Genomic DNA, 26764 nt, shown 5'->3' on the forward strand with positions numbered 1-26764 from the left:
ATGACAAAAATTGCTTATTTAAATTTTAAATTTCCATTTGGGTTTTGGACTTACTGGTTTTACTAACAAATAAACGAATGGACTAATTTAAAAAATACTTTTTTTTTTTTCAAATCAATAATTTAGAAGACTATCCACCAAGTTGATTTTTTTCATAAAATTTCGAATTATGGTTTAATCGCATCTTTTGCCAATTATGCATCTATGGAATGTACCCAACGGAGATATCGACTTTGATTGAATTACGGCATCACATGTTCCAATAGATTAATGATAAGACAAGTACAAAATCAAACCCGATTAGCTGATATTAAGAAATTTAAATTTTAGTTTGTTGAGCTTGTACTTCAATTGGATTGACCAACGTTTTATTAGTGGATTAGTATTTTCCTTAGGGCCTACCTAAATTACAAAATACAGTGCCCGCTTTCTAATCCAGATAGATTTTTTGAATTTGTTCAACGTCTCGAAAATATAATACGAGATTTTTTTGTAGAATTAGAATAAAAGTTTTAAAGAACATTAAATTGCTATATGCTATTATACTTCATTTATTAACACTAAACCTACCGAACGTTTTTGCTCGTTTTTCGGTCAAATGTCAAACCGCAGTAGGGTAGGATACTCAACAAATTTGTCTCGGAAAAGAGAAAAAAATTAAAATGTAAACATTTAAAAAAATATATTACATGCATATTTTAAGAAATTTATAAACTTTGATAGCGACATTGTACCGTTTAAGTATGTGTTAATTTGAAAGCGGGTAATATAACCTGGTTTTGGTAGGTTTAGTGTTAAACAAAAACATAATAAGATAATTCATTTTCATTGGTGAAGACACATGCATACATGACCTCCAAAATTATTTTAAATGTAACCGTCGATAACTCGTCCGGATTACGCCGATCCGGATTAGAGAGCGGGCACTGTATCTGAATTCCAGTTATACTAAAACTTTATTTATTGTAAGTTCAATTATTTAAAGCTTATCAAAACCATTTAGTCAGACCGTAGATCAGAGGTGTGCAAGAACCGTTGAAACCGAATAAACGACAAAATAAGTTTGTTCAAGTAGCGTTTTGACCACTGACGTACAAGTTTCTTTTGACGTTTTTTCGGTTTCAAACGGTTCTTGCACACCTCTGCCGTAGATCCTAAAATTCGAATATCGTAGATACCAACGGTGCTGAATACTTAAAAAGTGCAGAAGGATAAGATCGTCTATTAAATTGGTGCTCGTTCGAAAATTGACTCTACTAAGCACTTGCATGCACACAATTGAAAAGGACTCCTTAGAAACTGAAATGGAAAATCCTAGTTGGAATGCGTCTCATCTGCGCAATTTTCCCTCCATTTGATCCTTCGCGACGGGCTATGGCTTTTGTGTCGAAAATACCTGATGGAAATTAAATTGCAGCAAAATGATGAATTTCCGCTTTCTCTGCTCCAAGGATTTTGCCTCGTACACCAGAAAACTCCCCATAAAGTCCCTGAAGATGCGGAGTTGGAAATCCACCCGTTCTAAATTGCCTGTGATTGGGAGGGTGAGCGGTGGTTTGGGGTATTCTGGGTTCCTCTTCTTGCATATGTTACTGGTGAGTGTGTCAGAAAGCAGTATTTTTCTGCACAAGAGTCCTCTTTTTTTTATTATATTCCTTGCCAGGAGGGAAGATTGTTGGTGTATGTGTGTGCATATGAGGAAAATCCTCGAAATTCTGGTATTCTGTAGTGAGTATCTGGCGTGTGTGTTGAGACTCAAGTGCCGTCCAGGGGGTACATAGCACCAAAACCAATTGCCATCGAAATCACTCACAGACCCAATCTGGTTGGATAGCATCATCGAAAGCCCCGCCTGCGTGGAGAGAGCTTCACAGTTGGAGTGCAAGAAGAGTGCTTATGGTTCGGCGACTCTTGTATATTTGAAGCTGGGATGTTTCCCATGCCATACCCTCCTTATATACCATCGATGACATTCTCTACGGGTATACAAGGAGAGAGAGACGCTTCAGCTGCTGGGTTTTTGGGCAAAAACAGGAGGTGAGGATGAATGTAGGATAATGCCTGTCGTTCCATGGGTGTCAGGAGGACCCTGCTTTTGCACATAAGCACAGAGGGGTATTGGGTTTTTTGTGCAGTTGCGGCAGTGCTGGAGAACGAGGGATCTCCTCTCTCTCCCAAATGGCAAAGGTGTGTACTTAGCTTGTCGACGCCCCGACTTCTCGTCATCATCCTATACACGGCAGCGACTATACAACAAGGCAAAAAGTGGTGTTCATATGGATCTGGAGTGCTATCACAAGCAATCTGAGAAGCACTCGTCCTCAGTACTGTGTAGACCTCTTGTTTCATTTGACGGACTTTTGTGTCGAGTGGCCACCATCCAAAAATCCTTCAGAGGTGTTCAATTTTGTTATTGTTATTAATTTTTCATACAACCACAATATTTTTTTTTACATCTTCTACCTTCAACCATCAAACTGGATCTCTGAAAAATCTCCTTATAGAGAACCAGGCCACAAGCCTTACAACAAGCATGGCCAATTGATTTTCAAACAACAAAGGATCATACAAGAAGTTATGAGAACTATTCAGTGGAGGAGTGTGGATCTTTTATCCTTATCATTCTTAAACATATCCATCCAGTGACATTGACAACAAAAAAAACAAGAATAAGGATTGTGCATCTGCAAAATATTCCTATCGAGGAATTGTCGAAGTACTTTTGTGAATTAAATCAAGGAATTTTAAACTAGGATAATTAACGGTTAACGTGTTTTTAAGAACAAAAATTAGTGATTTATCTCTAGTACAAGTGAAAGAAAAAACCAATCCTCCAATGTGGAGGACAAAGCAGTGGAATTAACCCCTAATGGATATATACAAATTTTCGTGAACATAAACCAGGTTTTAGTGAAGTGCTTTTAGTCCTCTTATAAAAGTGTTGTGAGTAAAGAGCGCACGAACGCAAAGAGAGCACGAAAGTGGTAAATCACCTTCGTGACGCATGTCCACTACACTGGCCACCACAAATTCTGGAGCCTTTCCAGAGGATCCCGATCAGGAACATGGGCTCCTGCCCGATCTAAATGGTGTGGACTTGGTTATGAGCTTGTCGCCCAAGCACAATCATCATCACAGTCTCACGAGTCTCCAGCACTTGCAGTCACTTCAGCACAATTCACTCCACAGTCACTCTACACCCTTCTCAGTCACGGATATTCTAAGTCCCATCGAGGAGTCATATAGGAAGTTAGAACTTAGCGCAAATCCGCCTTCGCCTTACAGGTTCGTGGTCCCATACAAGTGCTTTTTTTGTTTTCCAATATAGGGTCGAAAAAATACCGTAGATTTGGGTGACTGCACTCCGGTGGTGACTTTGACTTTACACTCATGCTTTTCTTAAGCTTTTCTTTAATTCTAGCATTTAAGGATGATCTTTTGACCATTCTTAAGTCCTAGAATTAAAGTAAAGCTTTCGAAAAACAGGCGTGCAATGTCATCCGCATCTACGGTAACCATTAGCACTTTAAGAACTTGTGTTATGACCCATTGGTACCCTATTCTGTAGGGGAGACTGGGGCAAAAAGTCACAAAACGGATATATCATTTTTTTACAAGCTACCCGAGCACCTCCAAAATTTCTAATTAGCACAGTTTTATAGGAAATTTACCGCTCTATAACTCTGTGAAAGCCATTTTCCTCTATTTTTTAAGGAAATATATTTATTGAGCCATTTTCTAAAATGTAATTTTGTGATCATTCTCAAAAATGCTGGGGCAAATAGTATCAGGCATAAGATACTATCACATTTTGATTCGCTTTATTACGGGATACCGTAAATTTAAGTAAAATACCTAAATTACATATTTTTATAGGAAATTTATTCTTCTACACCTTTGTAAAACACCATTTTCTCTATCTGAGCGAGAAAAACGTATTTTAAGCTATTTTACAAAAAAACACAAAAGACTGCAAATCGTTTGACCAATGCAAAAACAAGCGGCGACACATAGCATTGACGTTTCTTTTCACAGTGGGACATATCAGAAATTGTTTCGGTTTTTGGTACTTTTTGCTCCATAGCCCTTGTTACTTTTTACCCCAAGTGGTCGTTTTTAATAAAAGGATTTCTGCAGAAAAGTATCTTTGTAAAATTCTAAAATAGATAGCAGATTCGTATTCAAAGAATATCCAGATAATTTGGGAAATATTCACCAGTGCATCAAATTTATTATAAGTAGCTAATAATTGATATCTTCTGCACGGAAAATATTTCAAAAATAGGGATAAAAATTTCGATATTTTTTATTTTCTAAATTCCTTGTTCAAATTCTAACAAACTTACGACATTGAAGAAGACTTATGGCGATTTCGATTTGTGACTTTTTGCCCCAGTCTCCAATACCGTTTCGGATATAAAATTTGAACACCTCTATCTTTGAAGGAAAAGGTGGATTAATAAAAAAATATATTACTTGTATTTTAAAAGATACGTTAAATAAATTTCAACATTTTAACGAAATTGCCAACAAATGTCCCCTGCCGAATAGATCTTACTTCTTCTTTGGAATCTTAGTGACAAAATTGTTTCGATCACTAAAAACCTAAATTTCGTCAGAAAATTTTATTAATAGAAAAAATTTTAGTCTTGCAAAAATGCATTACATAGCTTTCTCAAAATTTGTATAATGATTTTCATCTTTTATGCCCCCGGTGTACCTTTTATATTAACCAGAAAAATTTCATGAAATCCAAATTTTATGTGATCATCGAGAAAAATTCAATTTAGATTCGACTGTGAACATTATTTGAACATTATTCAAGGTGTTTGAGAAAGAGAGGGTTAAAAATTTAATTTCATGAAATATTCCTGATCTAAAAAGTGCGACGGTGGCATAAAATTTCAAACTGTCTGCAAATCAGACGTTATTTTTTTGCTGGTCAAATTTTATTTTATACCGACCAAAAGATCACAGCCAAAGTTAGTGTTAGATGGGAGGAATTCAAAATCTCGCAATCTCACTTCCTTTCAGTGAAAAAAAAGGAAAGCGTAAAAAAGAAATAGTGGAAATGAAGTAGTGCAAAAGTCTGAAACGGTTCAACCCAAAAGAATTGTTTGGCTAGAAATTTCTTAAACAAAAAAATCGAACTCAGTTTTTGAACTCGGTCTAATTCTATTAACGGTTTAAGAGTTAACAAAAACGTTTTTTCTTAATAAAAAGATAGATATATTAAATATAAAGGAAGATTATTTTAGCAATTTGTAAAGGATATTGTTCGTTTAAAAAAAAAACGTGAAAAATAAATTTTAGATTTCAAATTAAAAAAAATGGAATGGGTAATCATGAATATTCCGACATTTAAAAGAAAAATAAAGTAATAAATTGAATACAGAAATATGTGTATTAAAACAGGAAGAATTTTCGTATCTGAACGAATCGCTGAGTTATCACGCAAGAACGGTTGAAATCTTAAATATTAGTGTGGACCGTAACAAACTTTTGATCGATGAAATGTTGCATTATTTGTTTTTAAATTAATTTTATTATGATAATGGAACACTTTTTCAATTGAGTGAAATTCAATCGATTGAAATTTTACCTCTTACTTACTAATTGTGTTATTTATGCACAAACATTTCTGTTTTGTTATGTTATTAAAAAAAGAGCCACGACAAGATATAATAATAAAATATTAAAGAGATATTTTAGAAATCTAAATTGTTTTAATTTAAAAACTCTTTGAATTTGGACGATATGATATTCACTCTTAAGCGGCAAAGAACAGATTTAAAGGTTTAGTTAAAATTAAAATGTGCGAAAGTGACTGTAAAATAATCTTATTTGATCCGTAAATCTTTGAAAATAGAACGTAAACGTAATACCGAAACATGTTTTCTTTTTTCTAACTATCAAATATTAAGTTCCCAATTTTACGTGATTTTTCTTCAACCCACTTCCATGCTTTTAATACACATAAAAACTTCTTAATTTTCTTTATGAAATAAAATAAAATAGAAATTATAAGAATTATAGAGACTTCATCGAGATTGATCATTATCTTTAAGAGAGTTGACCAAACTTTTGATTGATTTATCTGAATGATCAGTCTCTGCGATCATTCGGAATTTTAAATTTTGTTCTAATAAGTAATTAGTTTGAAATTTAAAGACAGTTTAGTCGTATGAAATTAGTTACAGGATAAAATTTAAAATGTTTAACAACAAAGAATTCCCAATAAATCGATAAAAATCGTACGCTTATTAACCCTTTAACGACGAGACAGCTGACCGAAAATCAGCAATAAAAATGAAATTGATAAACAAAACTTATGAAACGTATTACAAAAACACCCAAAAATTTAAATAATTTTTCTGACAATACCAATGAAAAATGAAATCTCGAGAGGCCCCTGATTGTAGTTTCTTATTCCAAAACGGTTTTGCTTAAAAAGAATTGGAAGTATAAAAAATAATTAAAATCAATTTTCAATATGAGTCTTTAAAAATTCGTCATTTTTTGAGCTTAAAAATTTACTATATAACAAATAGCTGGAGTCATGCAAGAAATCTCCTAGATTCCTTCAACCTTCTACTTTGCAATTATATACAGACATAAGAAAAAAAATAAATTTAGGTAGTCAGGAAAAATTATTTTCTTTATGGGACACCGGTATTCCAATCGTCCTTAAAGGGTTAAGCAGCTTTAGAATTTAATAATGATTCTATTTTGTATTTAGATTATTTTTACGTTATTTTCTCAAAACTAATAAAACCCGCACTTATGCTAATTTATATCTAGTTTGAATCAGTATTAAAAATTTCACTAATCTCAGTATTAAAAATTTACACTAATAAAGTGTCGCTTCATAATTTTTTTTAAATATCTTACATATCGTCTTTTAAATAAAATCTTTGTGAAACGCATTACTGTTCTTGGTAACGAGGAAGCATTTTCAGGTCTATGGATAAACTAATACAAAATTCGATTTTACAAAAAGTAAAAAAAAATCCGTTTCATTTTGTATAAATGTCGGTAATTAGGGGAGACTGGGGCAAAATTTGTAAAAACGAAAATTTCAATATTCACTATTTTCTAAAATAAAAAAGACTGAGGCTTGAAATTTTTATTATAGATAGCCTTCAAGAACATTCTTAAACTTACAAAGTTTCAAGGGATTTGAGGAAGGATTATATAAAATAAAAAATAATGAAATTTTGAATCCTATTTTTGGAATATTTTGCTTACAGAAAATATCAATACTGATTAGCTCAATTTAAGCACATTTTTCGTTAAGATAGATAAAAATTATTTTCGATAAAGGTGTAGAGGAATAAATTTCCTATAAAAATATGTCTATTTGATATTTTTAACGTTTCCGAGAGTAAAACGTCACAAATTATCCGAAGATTGACAAAATTTCTCCCAGCAATTTTGAGAATCTCCACAAAATCGACCTTTAGAAAATGATTTGAAAATCACATTTCTTTCGAGATAGAGGAAAGTAGTCTTCTGCAATGTTGTAGAGCAGTAAATTTCCTATAAGAATATGCTGATTATAAAAAAGTTTAAGTTTTCTCATAACTCGTGAAAGAATTAAATATGCGTTTTGACAAGTTTTGCCCCAGTCTCCCTTATTTAAGTAGAAATCTTAAAAAAAACAACATCCTAAAACCTTTGCAAACCTTTTAATAATTTAATACATACAACTTAAAAAAATTTTAAACCATTCAGTCTTCTTTTTTTTAAAATTCTTTTCAGTATGTTTCTATAGAGAATAAAAAAAATAATTTGAAAAAATGGTGGAAAATCTTATTAAAGAAAATAATATAAAGGCATCTACACATTGGTAGTAATTTTCGTCAAAAATTGTTTTTTTTTTAAGGAAACTGCCTGCATCGCTTAGATGGAGGCGTCAAAATTCTATCAAAAATGTAATTTTTGACGAAAGTTGCTTCCAATTCTGTAGCGACGATAAACCCCAATTAATACAAAAAGTTTTATAAGTGTCTGGTGTCTAATTTATTTTATTTATTTTCTTTACTATTTTATTTATTTATATACATCTTTGTAGTTAATTTTTATACTCGGATTTCAAGAGCGCAAGCTTAAAAATAGTGCATGAATTAAATAAAAATTTAAATTAAAATAATTTTACCATTCGAAAATTTTGTTTTACAAAATAATATATGAAGAACTTAATTATATTTCTTAGTCTTACTGTGTTATCACACTTGCACATTATAATTTTAATATGATTCACATTAATTGTCGCTGATGAAAGTCCAAATGTGTAATTTGTGTGTTTCAATCATTTTATATTCAAAATTTGATCTATTTATTGATTAAAAGGCAGACTTGGCCCGCAAAATTTGATATAAATTGATATATAGCATTAATGCAAAACATTAATTCGATTTTCTCTTTAATTTTTTAATGTGAAAAATATTTATGTTTTAGGTAAATTTAAATTTACTTTTGCAGGCCAAGTCTACTACTTTATCAATAAATAGAAAAATCCCAAATATTAAGTGACTCAAAGACACAAATAACATATTTGGACTCTCACAAGCGACAATTAATGTGAATCACATTAAAATGTTAATGTGAAAGTGTGATAACGCCATTAAAATATTTAATATAATTTGAAGTAGAAGTTATAACAATGTCACACAAGCGTGAATTTTGAAATTCGAGAACAATGAATTAACATTAAAACATTATGCTAAATCTTAAAAGATAACTGAAAAACAAAAGATACGAATAGGACCTAATTAATTTGAATGCAGTAAGAATTGAAGTCGTAAGAGTAATAAACTACTTGAACTGCCCTATCTCCCCTTAACACCCAGACCAAGAAGGAAAGTTTAATTCAATCTTACATTTATCAAAAGCTATTCCATAAAAAATTTATGATAGAAAAAGAATTTTTCCGATTCAAAAAAATTGAGTCCTTCAAAAATTTCGTCCCTAGGTCGAGAAAGTTAATGAATAAAATTTCGATTTTAGAACAATATTAAACAATGTGTTAAATAAAAAGTGACAGTGTTTCTAAATTATTAGGTCCAACTCCAGCGGCAGCAGCGTCAATTCGCCAAGTGCTCTGGGGCCAAGTACGGGGATGGCGAATCCCTATGCCATGGGGCCTTTGTATCACAGTCCCGGTGTGCAGAGCTACTGTACTCCGGCGGACAATCTCTCCCTCGCTGGCCACTACACTGACATGAGGAGTTCCGCCGGCTGGTACGGATCCACAGCCAACGATCCCCGATTTGCAAGTAAGTGATCTTTCTTCATCTCAAACACAACGAAAAATCTCTTTGATCTCAGAGAGCTAACTGATGGGATTCTACAAAGGATCCTAAGGGTGTCTCCCTTCTGAGATTCCCATCTTTTCTTACTTTTGCCATCACTGCAGAATTTCTTATGTACCCCAGTCTCGCGAAAATCTCTGCATGCTTCAGCAAACACTCAAGAAGCTCGCAATCGATCAGCAATCTTTGTTCACATACCCGACGCTCAGCAGGATGATACGCGCTAAAATGTTTGCCAGGATATCAATGAGATTATCTGGGTAGGATGAGTGGCAATTTTTTCATGTCACAGCTCCCGATGGAGGAAGTGTGAGCACCAATTGAATATTTATGCAAACAAATTTATTCGCTGATTCCTGGCAACAAAAAAATTATACACAATTTGCACCCTCACTTTTATCGCCCCCCAAGGGAAAGCTATCTTCCTAACCAACTTCCACGCCCCAATACAATAGAATAATCTTTTGGAAATTGATTCCTCAATCACGCTCTAAATTTATTGTGAGGCGATGAGATGGAAAATTGGTGATAATTGTTTAGTCAAAATATATTTATTTGGATGGAATTACATTTACTCTCCATTCACTCATTTTATATCCATGAAATACGATCCTCCTCATTCCCTGAAGGTGGATTTAAGAAAAAAATGCAGTGTTTTCTTTAGGGAGGAATAATATGTGTGAAAAATTTCTTTTTCATGTGCGGTTTTAATATCCCAAAATGAATAAGGGAGGCACGCGGTATCCCTTATTTGATCTTGATACACGCAAATGAAATCTGATCCTGTGATTCAAGTGCGTCCTCCTGGCACAAACCATAGGAAACTAATAAGTGTCAGAAACACTAAACTTCAATCATTCTTGATGAATGTTTAAAGTGTTATTTGAGATAAATTTGTGTCATTTGTGCTCACAATTCGGCGGTAAAAAAACCTAGTTTTTTTTGGAATTTCTGGTCTCCAGAGAAAGAGATTTAACTGAACTACTTACAGTATTGAAGCAAACTGAGTTATTTTGTAGCTTTTACAAGTTCATTTTATATTGATAGAGGCAACAAAATTATATTTATAGCCTCATATGTCATCGCAAATTTCAATAAATTTGATATAATCACATAGAGAGATATGAACAATAGCGTTTTATTAAATATTTATTTTATTTTATTAAATAAAAATATACAAATAATATATAAATATATATATAGGGGAGACTGGGACAAAACTTGTCAAAACCATATTTAATTCTTTCACGAGTTCTGAGAAAACTTAAACGTTTTATAATGAGCATATTCTTATAAGAAATTTACTGCTCTACAACATTGCAGAAGACTATTTTCCTCTATCTTGAAAGAAATGTGATTTTCGAATTATTTTCTAAAAGTCGATTTTGTGGAGATTCTCAAAATTGCTGGGGCAAATTTTGTCAGTCTTCGAATAATTTGTGACGTTTTACTCTCGCAAACGTTAAAAATTTCAAATAGACATATTTTTAAGAAGGTTTATAAAGGCTCGATAATAAAAATTTCAAGCCTCAGTCTCTTTAATTTTAGAAAATAGTGAATATTGAAATTTTCCTTTTTGACAAAATTTGCCCCAGTCTCCCCTATAAATAAATAATATAAAAATATATATACAAAATATATATTATTTATTATACAAATATATATACAAAAAATACAAATAATATAATTTTCACTAGCTGAAACAAGAGGTAACTCATATTGAGAAACCCTTGTCAATTGTCCGCGAAACGCTTCGCGAAACCCGGGAAACCAGAAAAAAATGGGAATGAGGTATTCCTTGAGCTGGAACAAGTAAATTTCAAAATTGAAACATCCAGCTTCATAGAATAGCCTTAAATGTTAGGGAGAAGTGGGGCACCTTTAAAAGTGGGGCACCTTTGAAATTGGGATTTTTCTTATATGTTTAAGTATGATGTAATTTAGCCTCTCAATCTATTTGTGCACCTAAATTGTTTCACGGTTTAACGTAAATATAACCAAATCCCATCAATTTCGCACTAAGCTATCTTTCGGCTAAAGCCGTAAGTCTATCCAGGACATTATATCTTGCTCACTTGAAACTTTTTACCTTATTTAACAAATACCTATGTTCAATTTGAACAAAAAAAAACAGAATGTTATTTGAAAGATTAATTTGTTTACAAAGCCAATTAGCCAATTAGCACTCCAATTCTCACGACTTAGAAGAACTTTTGAATTTCCGTAATGAAATTTCATGCTTAAAATATGCCACTAAAAATTTGTAAAATAATTAAAATATTATAAATATGCCATTAGAAAAATGGATATTCAAGATGGTTATGAAATATTAGGTAATTGCAAAAAGTTTAGTAAATATCCTGAAATATGACTATAAACCTTTCTTATTTGTTTCGAACTTCTATGCATCAAAGCCATCAATGCTTCGAAATCGTAATGGAATCCGTAAGTCTCATTCTATTATTCTTTGCGGAAGTGAGAACGAAATATTCAATTTTAGGGGAGACTGGGTTAAAATGTCATTAAACGAATATTTTTTGCTGGCTTCCATAAGACTTGAGAAGAGAAGTTTGTAATCAGAGAATTCTTATTGGAAATTTACTACTCTACAACTTTGCTGAAGACCCTTTTTCTCTATCGAAAAGATATATGTACAGTAGAGTCTCGCTCTGCTCTTTTAATATCGGGCTACTTTTTAATTCGGGCGGCAGTTAAATTCGAAAAAAGTTTGTTGACATTTTTCAAGTTTGATCATGATTATTAAATGAATCCAATATGCTCAAATTTGCCATGGTTTATCTGAGTATTGATGTAATTTTGCATTATTAAGAAATTTTCATGAAATTTACCATAAGTATGAGTATGTAAACTCAATCTGTGTATGGAAATGAATAAGAAATCGTTGCATTTCAAAAAATTTGTTGCCCGAATTTCTCTCAAATTCGGGTGACATTTCGGTCCCAAATGCCCGAATTAATATAATAATTAATATAATATAAATAATTTGAAAAATATTCTTATTTTTGTGTGTCTAACTTATTATTTTACAGCATGTCTTGATGAATTTGTTTTTAATATCAGTTCATTTATTAAGTTATTTACTTATAGCAAACTTAAGAAACCCAACCATGGATCCAAGAAAATTTGACTTATTTATTAATTGATCAAATAATATTTTAAATAAATAAGTTTGGAAAATTTCAGTAGAATATGGGAATGGGTTTCTTTTTTAATTAAATAATGAGGGTTTAATCAATATTCCTTCTTAAACAAATCACAACATTAAACACAATGTGTAATTCAGGTCCTTACTTACGGCTTAGACTTAAGCCGAGAGATAAATTAGTGAAAAATTAATGTATTTGTAGTCAAATCATAATTTTGATTACAATTACGTTAAGCTGTCTATCGGCTTGAATTGTAATCTGTCCAGCACATAAGCTAGCCCCAGTTTCCTCTATTTTGTTACTTCAGTATAGAAACTGAGATTGTAAAGAATCTCAGCTATAACTGATTAGCTTTAAATCTAAGCATCAATTTCTTTATTCTTAACGCAAAAATAAGTTCAGTGCATTACAATACGCATTCCTATAAAATTCTTCTCGCTGTATTCTTCTTGGAAAAGTAGTCTCACTATGAAAATAATTAAATAATCACTAGAATTTATCTAATATTGAATTTTTCCCCCAGAAATCTCAATGGAGATTTTTTTTCTTTCCTTCCACCTTACATCGCCTTCATATCAATGATTTTATTTACATACCTCTTTTATTATTCTTTCAACGCCAGCACAAATAAGGTGAAAAAAAGTTCGAAAAAGAAGAATATGTAAAAAAAAGAGAGTGGACGTAAAAAAATTAATAATCACTGGTATTGTTGGGTTAACGAGGCTTTTTGGGATCTTTTTTGGACTGTTTTTTTTTGCTCTCTTCCATTTCTTGCTTGTGGTTTGTATTGGAAGATATTTTTCTTAAAAAATGAATTTACATTCAGCATCTCCTTTCAATGTGCGTGATATCGAATTAATGTGTGTATATATCCATTTTAGAGTATATTTTCATTTCCATATGTTTCTCCGTGTCATGGGGACTGTGCAGGAATAATAGAGAAAAATTCTTAGCCTAGCCATTATTTGTTTTGGTGACTCAATATTTTCTCTCATCTGCAAAAGATTCTATTGAGCATCACATGAGCAGTTAACATATATTACAAGAATGGGGAAGTGGTGGTATGTAAAATGTGATTCTTCAACGAGAAGGAACGTAAGGATTTTGTGGTAAAGTGAGTGGAAATGAAGATATCTAACCACGGGTTTTACCACAAATTGCCAAGAAGTATTCCACATTGAGGTAGAAGATTTTCTTGCAAGCAGCATGTAGCAGAAAAGTGGCAAAATGGCCAATTTAGGAAATCTAATTTTCACCCCAATTTTACTGCACCCACCCTCAGTTTCTTTTAGCACGCCTGTCGCTGACAGTGTCCTCTTATTCCACCATTTATCCTGGACCCAGTCACACCGTTTTATTAGTTTTACCATCACACACAATACATTGAATTATCCTCGGATCTCATCACCAGATCCCGAGGGTGAGCCCTCTGCTTGGTGTGTTAAATTGGAGGTTGTGGCTAGAATAATATTTTCTCAGCATGTTCCTCATCCTTCGACTACTTCTGTGGTCTCTATTTTGAACCATAAAACATACAGGACAAAATTGTACAACAATAATATTTAATCTTTATTAATTCCTGTGACAGGGTGACTAATTAAAAAGCAATCATCTATGTTATTTCTAATACTCAATGAGAAAAGTATAAGGAATATTTCAAGGCTTAAAATACAAAAGAAATAATTAATGAAAACTTAATAGTAGAAGCACAAAATATTAATAGTAGGAGAAATTGGGGCAGTAGTAAACACGGGGTAGTTGTAAACACTGATATTTATGTCTAATTTACTTGGACTAATGTCGACCAGTTGTTCAAGGAACAGGAGTTCCTATACTATCTATAAATTTATATAGGTTTCGCTCTCTGATATTCAATATTTAATTAAAAACATCGCAGTGTTTACAGCTACTCCGTGTTTACTACTGCCCCAGTTTCCCCTAATTGTGGTTGCAAGAAATTGAGCTAAAAGCCCAATTTCAAAGGTGCCCCAATCCCTTCTACTCTACAACCTGATTTGTGAACGTAATATACGTTTGGAACTACAACTTTTAATAATTATGACAAATTTAGTGGATGAGAAAGAAACTTACTATCTGTTTTTTATACTCATTTTATCGAAAAATATTAAATACGCAGCTCAGTCTTGATTTTAAGCGGTCGCAGAAGGATCAATATAATCACTGTGTACTTCAAAACTCGAAAATGGAAAAGAAGATTTTGATGATCATCAAAAATATAATCGAAAAACAAAATTTGAACGAAATTAGGTAGTGCAATTAATCTTAACAAGTACACAAGAACTCATATTTTATATAAAGATTTAAAGCTAAACCATGGACATTGACGATATAATAGAAATATACCATATAATTTTTATTCACAAGAAATAGAAACGGCAAAGTGTTCCAGGCGGAATGCTCGAACTCATGAGATAGACTTCTCCGTGAATTATTCTTTTTCGCATGGTCTATTAAGGCCTCAACACACTAGTAGAAATTTCTTTAAAAAATGCCTTTTTAAATAATATTTCCCCTATCCTTGTAGGTAGAAACGTCAGATTTTTTTTAAAACGGCAATTTTTGACGAAAACTGCTTCTAGTGTGTAGACACCATTAATGCTCACTGGTCTACTAGCAATTAATTTTAGTCATAAATCACGAAAGCATTTCAAAATAAGGAATTTGTAAAGAAAGGAATTTGCAATGATCATTCTATAATGTTCTGGCATGAGTTACAAACATACGGACAAACAAAAAAGTATGAATACAAGAAAGATAAGTTATTTACGCATATCTTACCGACTTATTATTGATTTCACACATTTCTAAAAAAATCCAAATTTAATCAAATCGGTTAAAAATATGTAGGCTCTTTGGAGTGACTAAACTTTGATCTTCAAAAACTCATGATGGCGATTTTTTAAGTCATAAGTAATGTTTGGACGAAATGATCACGTGGACTACCACCAAAACATAGGGGAGACTGGGGCAAAAAGTCATAAAAAGGATATTTTATTTTTTTACAAGCTACCCGAGCGCCCCAGAAATTTCTAATTAGCGCAGTTTTATAGAAAATTCACCGCTCTAAACTTTGTGAAAGTTATTTTCCTCTATTTTGTAAGAAAATACATTTATCGAGCTATTTTCTAAAAGATCATTTTGTGACCATACTTAAAAATGCTGGGGCAAATAGTACCAGGCATAGGATATTATCACAATTTGATTTGCTTTATAACGGGCTTCTGTACATTTAAAAAAAATACCTAGATAACATATTTTCAAAGGAAATTTATTCATCTACACCTTTGTAAAACAGCGTTTTCTCTATCTGAACAAAAAAAGCTCCTTTTAAGCTAATTTTAGAAAAAAAAATCGTTTTACCAATGCAAACAACAAGCGGCGACACATGGCATTGACGTTTTTTTTTGCCGTGAGACATCATAAATTGCTTCGGTTTTTCTTTCTTTTTACTCCATACGTTTTGTTACTTTTTACCCCAAGTGGTCATTTTTAATAAAAGGAACTTCTGGAGATAAGAATCTTTATAAAATTCTAAAATAGATAGCGGCTTCTTATTCAAAGAATCCAAATCATTTAGGAAATATTCACCAGTGCATCAATTTTGAAAATAAAATAGGTAAAAAATGATATCTGCTGTAAGGAAACTATTTTAAAAATAGGGCTCAAAATTTCAATATTTTTTATTTTCTAAATTCCTTGTTCGAATTCTATGAAATTTACGACATCGAAGAACGTATATGGAGGCTATCTATGGAAAAAAATTTAAGCCACTATCTTTTTTATCTTGGAAGATATTGAATTTTGAAATTTTCGGTTTGTGACTTTTTGCCCCAGTCTCCCTTATTCAATAATAAGAGAAGTCGTAGTAACTGTTTTCCAAATAAACTAAAAAAAACATTATTTTAGTGGGGATATAAATGGGGATGGAGATGAAATTAAGGTCATAATAATAATCCTTGGATCGAATTATACGGTGGTTCCATAAAGACCGGAAATTCCTAACTATTACCGTTTGGCCTTTAGTTGGGTTACAAGTTTACGGACAGAAAAAAAGAATATCTAAAAATTATAGGCCATAATGGCTAGCAATGGACATAGATGGATCATATTTGATCCTCTGAAAGGATCACTAGTGTTTATTAATTAATTACTCATATCATATTTCCCTCATCTGAGCGAACACCAAAGATGACTTTTTCATTGTCTTAATCTTTTATTCCGGAGTTAAATAAGTGTCAAAACAAACATACTTTGAAAGGATTCTCGGTGATCCTTTCATTTTTAGCAGTGGGTTGTAACAATAAAATAGAATTAATTGTATAATCTAATGAAAAATATATGATTAACAAGATGGGGATACCAAAAAATAATGGTTTTACAATTATATGCATTCGTAAGATACTGAGTGTGACATTAAATTGAACTGAATTGAATAGTTCTAGTACGATAACACCGTTCAACAAAATTAGCCCTTTTGTCAGTTCTTTTGTTAAGAGTGATAAAAATTGTTAAAGGGTTTTTTAAGGATCTTAAATTCGTTTGCCACAATTAAATTCTATCAAACAAAAAATGATTTATTGACATATGGCTTAACTGTTCTAATTTTTTATTATTTGTCAAGATTTTTTTGAAAACAAATGTAATTTATTTAGAATTAAACTATTAAAGATATATACTTGCTATATTCTGATAAAGCAATAAAATTTGTTGCTTTTTAGGATTTTGAGACCTTCGGGAACTTGGCTTAACCATTAATCTGAAAACCGATTTGAAACCCTTATAGATTCAGGCTGATCTTCGAAAATACTTAGCCTGTAAAATTTAGCAGTAAACGATTAAGTAAAAAAAAATGTAATGATCTTCTAATAACCGATCTTAAGCCCTCAGTGTATAACAATTTAAGATAATCTTTACTGCCAAATTTTACAAGCCAAATTTACCCGAGTATCAGCTTGAGTCTATTCAGGCCTTAAGCTATAATGACAGTATTATCTTAATTTGTTTTCATTGAAATATTCTAAGCTATCTTACTCTCATAAAGATTATTAGCAAAACATTTCAAATTTAAATTAAAACATTAAACAACAAGTCACAATCTTGCAATGCATAAATTCCTGGGAATGCCATATTTCAAGAGCTCACAAGGAGGGCTCTGATGAAGAAGTTGAATAGAGACTGAAAAGGTTAAAAATTTGTGCCAATTGTATGCAAAATGGTGCCTCTACAGAGTAACTTCACCCCATGGAAATGTATATAAAATGTGTTGTAATTAAAAAATGATAGCGTATTTGCTCAGCTAATGACTTTGTCACATATTGATTTAGCAATGGTCATTGAATAGTGATAAATGCATCATCCAAATGAGATTCCCGTGCACTTGCAATTACTTGAGAAACTGTTTGAAGTATCAACAATTTCATAAATGCACAATCTCCTTTTAGCATATTTACACAAATATCTCTTTTTCTCCAGGCGCATTTTTCATCACATGCAAAATTGTATGCGTCTTTGGTGCATAAAACTACCTCAAGTCTCAAGTAAATATTTCTCATTGGATTCACAGATATATTGCTTATGCTGAATGAAAATTCGTGTGAATTTTGAGCGCAACATTAGATCCACATTCTGTTTGTCGGATAGAAAGTACAATATTTGATCAGGGGAGAACATTTCGTAAATGCAATTTGTGTTTGGCGCAAATCTAACATTATCATCTCACAAAATCTTCAGCAGAAAATTCAGTGGATTTGCAAGATTTCCCATTTCTCAAAGAGAGAGAGGGGTTAAGATATGGCTCCTTTTGCCATGAGAAAAGTCTCAAATGCCGCTGTGTCAATAGATATTTCAAGTTGAAATTGGAATTGTTTTTCCTCCTTGAATGCTGCTGTTCTCACACATTTTTTGACCATTCGATATACCAATTCTAAAGAATGGCTAAAATAAACAGAATTGGTCACGTTTGTGGATATTTTTCTTATTCCTTATGCGTTATCTCTTTTTTGTATTGTTACCAATTTTATGAAAGGGGACGTTATGAATGTTAGAGTGGTTTTTAGTTTAATATTTAAATATTTTTGACAATCAATTTGACAGTTAACTGAACGAAATCCATCAATGATTCCATTTTCAAGAAAATTTCCCTCTTTTTCTTTATAGAAAAAACTTTGATAATTTAATAATTTTCACATTCAATTTAACAGAAAAATTATTGAAAACTGAACGAAAACGATAACATATTATATACTTGTTCTGAAGTAGAAAAAATGTAATAAGTAATCAGATTACGAAACTCAGCGAAGGCGTTCTTCTCACAAATTAGGAAAATTTACTTTACTAATTTAAATCATTTAACGCTTATTTTGACATAAAATTGAACGAAAACTAAATAGGGGAAAGCGCGCTAGCTTCGTATGACTCAAGTTTCGGACAATTAAATTTCTTCTCTATGTTTCTTATGGATTTCACCCATAGCTCTTTTCTGAAAATTTGAGGCATTGCACTAGCTATTAAAATATAATATTATAATGGGCCAAATTCATTTACAACACATTGAAAAAAAAAATGATTTGTGCGAAGCATAAATCTTCCGAAGGTAGCGCGCTTTCCCCTAGAATGCATCGGTGGTTCGCATAACAAAAACTTCTCTTAAATATTTTTTTCATCTAAGAAACATTGACATTTGAATAAATTTAATTTTATGGTTTAATTTGATAGAAAAAAAATCAGAACAAAACTTAACGAAGACTTTCTTCCCTCGAATGAGATAAACTTTAATCGCTTAAATCATTTTGACAATCCTTTTGACAAAAAAAATAACGAAAACTGAACTGAAATACTTCAATTGTATTCTCACTACGAAATTTTCTACCAACTGATTTTCTTTTAAAAAAAAATTGATATTGAGTTTTATAGAAAAATCATTCAAAACTTAACGAAATGAAACAATGACTTTCTTTACGTTAAATAACAATACTTATTACAATACCTATTACTCAGTAAAAGAATTTTCATAATCGAATATTTTTGATAATCTATTTGCAGTATACTTAATAGAAACTAAATGAAACTCAATGAAAGTTTCCTTCCCTTCCTTCCCACGAATGGGGAAAACTTTACTACAATTTGAATTATTTTGACGTTCAATTTGACAGAAAATCCAACGAAAATTGAACGAAACAATAACTAAGTTCCCATGAATTTTCAACCCAGAGACCTCTTCTTCATGAAGGGAATTTCTTGAAGTGTAGTGAGTTAATTTTTCACGATTGATTGCATTAATGTGATATTTTCTTCTTTTTCAGTCTCAAGATTAATGGGTGGCTCAGCGGGTGGTTCCATGGGACACGCAATGAGCAACATGGGAAGTTTGGCGGCTTGCAGTGTATCTGACTCAAAGCCAATGCAATTTCCTCTGGCACAGAGGCGAAAAAGACGAGTCCTTTTCACACAAGCACAGGTCAGTGAGCAATTTTTTCCCCATTATTCAAATGCGGGCACAATATTGTGCATTATAATCATTTCCGACTTTTTCCCACTCACCACATCATTCCTTCAGTCGGGCAAAGAGGAAAAAAGGTCACGAGAGCATGATTTTGATCGACAATCTCATTTCCATTCACACACATTTTCAATATCAATTCTATGATCGAAATATCCCAAGAGGCTTGAGAATGGAAGAAGTTTCTCTATATTGGGGAAAAGAAAGGAAAACACAATTTGAGAACAAAGAGCCATAAGGGTAATTAATTTATTTGAGGAAATTCCTCCTTTATTCTTTTCTCCCTCCGTTGCTAATGCAGAACTTCTCAATGGTAACCTTAGTTACAATTCCTTCGCTTTATCATACATTTGTATTCACTACAAAGAATTTATGCAACATCTGGGAAAGGACTCCAGAAAATATTGAAATCTATCTTTATAATATGTCTTTCATTTAAAATATGAAAAAAAAATCTTTTAGTATAGAAATGGGATGATCTAAACCGGGTTTAGTTCAAAATGAAAATAAATTTTTAGATGGTCAGGGGAAGTGGGGCTACTTTGAGATACGGGGCTACATTGATAGGGCATATTTGGAACTTTGAATGTAGATTAGTTTTCTTTTATTAAAATTCAACATAGTAAAAACAAAAAAAACTAAATCCAACTAATAAAAAATTAAATAAAAAATAAAAATAGAAATAGCATAACCCTCAAGGGAATTTTGACGAATTAAATAAAAAAATTAAAAATTTTCATTTCCCTATCAATTGTTTTATGTCCTAGACACACTTACGACTTAAGCCGAGAGATGACTTAGTGGAAAATGATAGAAATGTAGTTTGATCATTATTTCTAATATAATTACGCTAAGCCGTCTCTGGGCTAATCCTCAGGTCTGTCAAGGCCCTAAGGCTTATATCTGTAAACAATTAGAAATTAAAATTTTCAAATTACCAACAATTTAAATTTCCTTTATGAAATTCGATTTTGATTGCCCTATAAACTGATCAATTTTTTATCCTTTTATTTTAAAAGATTTTTGCAATAAAGAATGAATTTCGTAAAGTATTTAATATATTATTTAAAACACTGAATTCCGCATATTTTTTTTATAATTGCTTTCGTCAAAAGCTTCAACGAGCCACAGTATGCTTTACAGTGAATATAATGATCCACATTTTGTATTGTAATTTTTATTTTGTATTTTTAGGGAAGAGCACCCCGGATTGGAATGTTAAGAGACATGCTCGATGTTTAGTTGAAAATAAAGCCTCAAAATACTATTTGGTATTTTTGTGTATGCTAATCGGTATATTAGTGATCCATTTAACTATATCTGTGCGTTTGAACTTTAAAATTTTACAATAGATTAATAAAAAGTAGATGTAATTGCTACTGTGTACTCTGTATCTCGGATCGTCACGTATTTAATCAGGTGTCTCACAGAAAATTGGTTTTATAAATAAAATCTAAACTAATGCATTGCATTCTTGTGAGAGTTAAATGGTAAAAAGTAGCTAATAACTTTTAAAAGTGAAGATAATTTAATTAAACCGAGGGATTATTCTTATTTATTCCGCGACGAGCCACCAACTCGCTTATTCTAGAACTCGCGGGAGACTTGTCTTTACCCATTGGAGGGCTAACCCCTGCGCAACCCAAACGCACTCGGTGACTGTTCACGAAAGACTGAAAGGAATAGACATGCGCATAGCCCTCCTCAAGACGTTACACCTAAAGTAACGACTTCTATCCCAGCGAGCATAGATACGAGGGTGACTGTAATACTACTTTATAGGGGACTATATTCAAATTCAAACAGAACCGTTGAGCGCTGTTCTACATTCGGCCATTCCTGACCACGTTGCCGTCCCCTGGCAACGGTCAATGGACAAGTTACGTTATACTAAGTTACTGGTATAGGGTTCATTGAATTTAAAATCCAAGTATTTTTGAGTGCTTTTAAATAATTTGACAATTAAACCCACAAACAAACTGGTAGAACAAACGCTGCAACGTATGTTGTAATCCAATCGTATAATACACGATTGTAATTAACTGTGATGCCGGTTCTTGCTATTAGATTCCGCAAAACCGATTTTCCGCATCAATTCTCCAGTGATGCCAGTTAATGCAACTGATTTTCCACATCACTTGTCCAGTACACGAATATCCGTGGACTGTTCCAGGCCTGTTGGAGCTCTTTCGTTGTTTGGCGCCGAATTCTGGAATGATATAATCTAATATTGATATTTAGATTTACGTACCTTAGTTGATTAGCCTTTCTCTTCCGGCTTATCAGATCAACTATCTGCGTTATCAGAGTTTCGAAATATAGCACATTCGACTCCGATTTTCCGACATTACTAATGTCCAGTCAATCCTTTTTAACCCGTGACCGATCAGAGGTTATGCAATCAACATTACGGCCATCAAAGAATTGAACACATTAATGTCAACTTCAAACAATGATTTTATTTCATTTCCCTATTAAATTCAGACACTTTCCTGCACAAAGAATCCAAAATTCATTTACATACATGGTAATGGAGAACATATTTCATATATGAATCTAAACCTCTTCCCAACGATCATCCTCGTCATCACTCGTGCGGAAACATTCATCCTCAACATCCTGAAGATTTCCCCATGGCTTCAATTTTTCCGCTGTGTAAATGCCAGAGAACGGTTTCTGGCTCAACTGAGTCACTTCCGTATCCACCACCTCATACCTATCAGCATTGAGAACCCGCTTAATAGCATATGGACCCCTGTATTTCGGAACCATCTTTCTGGTCGATCCAGTGGCGGGTGGCTCCCAACGGATTAAAACCAAATCGCCCTCCGAATATCGCCGCGGAGCCTTCCGTTTTTCATTAAATTGAGATACTTGTTCCCTTTGACTTTCCTCTGCCCGATTCTTTGCACGTTCACGTAACTCCGACAAGGGTATATCTTCTTCGACTTCCTCATCTAGCCTGTCACTAATCAGATTCAACAGGGTGTTGCTCATGGCGTTACGCGGCTTATATCCCAAGAGCAATTTTTGCGGAGTCTCTCCTGTCACTCTATTACGCAGGCTGTTTATTGCCCATTGCACTGTTGGTAAATTTTTAACCCAGTCACTACCTGCATCCGTCTCAGTCATAGACCGCAAAGCATCACCAACAACTTTGAATACCCTTTCTGCCTGACCATTCGCACGAGGTGTTTTTGCCGCAACTAGCGCCAGTCGAATGCCACGCTCACCGCAATACTCCTGAAATTGCTTAGCTGTAAATGCAGATCCACGGTCCGTTACGATAATACTGGGCGCTCCAAAGTATTGAAAAATCTCATTCAAAACCCTGATTACGCCACTTGTATTTGCTGATTTAACTGCCCTCAATATTGTAAATCGTGTGAATGAGTCAGTCACCACTAATATGTACTCGTTTCCTCCATGGCCCTTGGGATAGGGGCCACTGTGATCAAGATGGATGGTATGAAATGGGATTGGCTCTCTGTTCACAGTGTGTAACAGATATCTCGTCTCATCTGGCCCACTCTTACCACGTGCACATGGGATGCAACTTTCTATATACTTTCGGACAAATCCTCTCAACTTAGGAAACCAATAACCTTTGGTTAATTCTTCTACTGTTCGGTCCACTGACAAGTGCCCAGAACGATCATGACTGCATTGAACAACATGGAAACGAAGGCCTCTGGGTACATAAAACCTCTTACCATGCTTTGTCACCCGAAATACTAAGCCATCTTTCAGCTCAAAATCCCGTTCAATCTGTTTCCTCCTCTTATGTTCAACCTGAGAACCTTCAAGCACCCTTCGAATCTCCAATAGGTCTGAATCTCTGGTTTGGGCGGCTGCAAGCCAATCATCATACTTAAGTATGGCCATGATCTTAATTCTCATCACCGGGTTACGACTTAAACAGTCTACGTGTCTCATTTTCCTATTACCCCGATGGACAATATCAAAATCATATTCGATGATTTGCAACCACCATCTCGCAAACTTTGGTATCATGTCTCGTTTCCTATGAGCTTGTTCTAAAGCTTTGCAGTCGGTGACGATGACGAAATGCTTCCCAAGGAGATAATAGCGAAACCTCTTTAGGCTTTCAACAACGGCAAGCGTTTCAAGCTCGAAACTGGCCCAACGACTTTCAGCATCAGATGTCGTCCGACTAAAATAAGCAATGGGTCTCGCATCATTTTCTTTATCAATTTGTATTAATATGCCGCCAATTCCCCAACTACTTGCATCACAATGAAGCTCGTGTCTGCATTCCGGAGAATACAAGGCCAGGACAGGTCGTGAAGTGAGAGCTTCCTGTAGCAACTTAAAGGCTTTTTGTTGTTCAGCCGACCAAACGAACTTCACGTTTTTCTTAAGAAGCTGATACAATGGAACTGCTATAATGGAGTAGCTGGGTATAAACTTGCGAAAATACCCAGTGAGACCTAAGAATTGCCGAACTGCATGTTGATTCTTCGGAGTTTCAAATTTCGTGATTGCCTCTGTCTTTAGGTCTCCCGGTGTGATCCCTTCTCCACTGATATTGTGTCCTAGATATGCAACTCTTTGAGAGAGAAATTCGCACTTTCCCAAATTCAACGTTAATCCTGCTTTTGACAACTCTTTCAAGACATCTTCAAGCAGGTTAAGTAGCGAGGACACGTCAGAAGCTCCAATCAAGATGTCGTCCATGTAGAACGATACACCATCACCATTAATGGGTTTGAGGACTTTGGAAACTAGCTTCATAAAGACAGCAGGAGAATTTGTCAACCCGAAGGGCATACGACGATATTGGTAATGACCATCAGGGGTTATAAAGGCAGTATACTGCCTCGAAGATTCCTCCACTATAATTTGGTGAAAACCTGACAACATATCTAGGCTACAGAACCACTTCTTTCCTGCAAACTTGTTGATCTCCTCCTCAATATTTGGGAGCGGGAAATGCTCAACTTGGCAAATCGAATTAATTTTTCGATAGTCTACACAAAGGCGATAGCTTCCATCCTTCTTGGTGACAAGAACTGTGGGACTTGCATACTCCGATTGACTTTCTTCGATAACTCCATCCTCCAAAAGCTCATCCACAATTTCTTTCAGTTGATCCCTCTGTGAATATGCTGCTCTGTATGGTCTGTATCGTACAATCTCATCGCTCTTCAGCTTCAATGTCATCTTCACAACATCTGTTTGTCCCAATTCACGTACATTAATAGCCAAGCATTTACGATATTTATTCAAAAGATCAAGAAGCTCGTGCTGGGTAGAGACATCAACTGACGAATCGATTTTTATATCATCCAAACATAACGTTTGACACTGTGATATTTTCCAAATTTTCTTGCCGCGTTTGTCTTTCACATGAATCTCTGAGTCTTCAAAAATTACTTGAGCAAAGGGAGTATTAAAGTAGTCACGCCCTAAGAGGAGGTCTTCTGGTAAAACAGAATCTGGAACCACCAGGAAGGCGATCTTGTTCACAAAATCGTCAAGGCCAACTGACAACTCCATACTACCCAAAGAAGTTATCGTACTGCCGCCAAACCCTTCCAAAATCTGTGATTCCCCATTCTTTTCCCAATTCAGGTTTTCAGCACATGAGCTTCTCACCAATGATCTCGGGCTTCCCAAATCAATAAAAGTACGCACGCGGCTTTCCCCAATGACAGCCGTCTTAACAGGTTCTGTATTATTTTTTTCACGGGTGGCCAGAACTCCCATTACCACCCTATCGTGAAAATCCTTACTTCCATTTGTACGCTTCGGGCAGTCCTTCCTCAGATGACCTATTTCTTTGCATTTGTAGCAGCGCCGCTTCTCAGAATCACCAGCCGGTTTCTGTTTCTCCTCCTTGATCTGTTGATCACGAGAAGTGGATTTTTCCCTTGAAGTGTTTCCACTATCTCGCACACTGTCCTGCTTGCGTCTATCTTCATCTTTTTTATCTGACTTGTCACGTCGAGCTATCCAGTGCCTGGATCCCGATCCTCGCGAACGAGATCTGTCAGAGCCCTTGTAATTCCTTGCAGCACTCCCAGTCGTTTTTGATTTTTCCGCATCACCGTCCTCTTCAAGTTTGAGCATATGCCTCAAAAATTCTGGAAGGCTGCATTGAGGCACAGCACGCAAGACTTTGCGATCATTTACCCCAGGGAGACCCTTGATGAGGTACTCTTTTATGGTATCATCTCCCAAGCGGATCCTTTTTGCCGTCCTGACGACCTCATGGTAATATTCTTCCAACGTCTCATTGTATCGACGCTTCCTGTTAGCTAATTTTTCATGTACCACGGATTCACGGATACTTTGGGGAAAATTATCCTTTAATTCGGCTTTAAAGGCCTCCCAAGAGCTGATACTACCCTCCGAAGCATCCAACCAGTTTTGTGCTGGACCCTTGACCCTCAGGGATGCATACAACAACATTTGCGGAGAGGTCCATTTATACACCTTGCCGAGAGATTCAATTTTATCAAGCCACTCACTGGCAAATATCAATTTCCCGCCCTGCTCTATTCCATGGAACTCTGGAATCATCAGCTCAACCTCTTTGATTCCAATGTACGAGGATTGAGCTTGTCCACCCGAGTCAGGGGAGGGATACGTATCAATGGACTCTCCTGAACCCCAAAAAAAGAAAATAAAAGAGAACAAGGGCTATTAGGGACTTTCTGTATCTATTCGGACCACCTTATCAGTAAAATCTTCTAAAATTATCGTCAAAATTTCAAGAAAATGGCTTGGGCAATCTATAG

The 26764-nt window shown here is 34.1% G+C and overlaps 1 protein-coding gene across 2 annotated transcripts in view; it reads left to right on the forward strand.

The window, feature by feature from the left end:
• Positions 1–2255: 2255 nt before the first annotated feature.
• Positions 2256–26764, forward strand: part of LOC129798344 (thyroid transcription factor 1) — a 60851-nt gene continuing 36342 nt past the window's right edge. The window contains exons 1-3 of one of the 2 annotated variants that reach the window (XM_055841459.1): positions 2256–3285; positions 9076–9278; positions 19804–19958. In XM_055841459.1, the coding sequence (XP_055697434.1) occupies positions 3005–3285; positions 9076–9278; positions 19804–19958 (639 nt within the window). In that variant the 5' untranslated portion in view covers positions 2256–3004. Of the gene's footprint in view, positions 3286–9063; positions 9279–19803; positions 19959–26764 lie in introns of both variants that reach the window. The other variant, XM_055841458.1, reaches the window with a different exon arrangement.

Source organism: Phlebotomus papatasi, chromosome 1 (assembly GCF_024763615.1).
Source record: "Phlebotomus papatasi isolate M1 chromosome 1, Ppap_2.1, whole genome shotgun sequence".
In the NCBI taxonomy this organism is placed as follows: Eukaryota; Metazoa; Arthropoda; class Insecta; order Diptera; family Psychodidae; genus Phlebotomus; species Phlebotomus papatasi.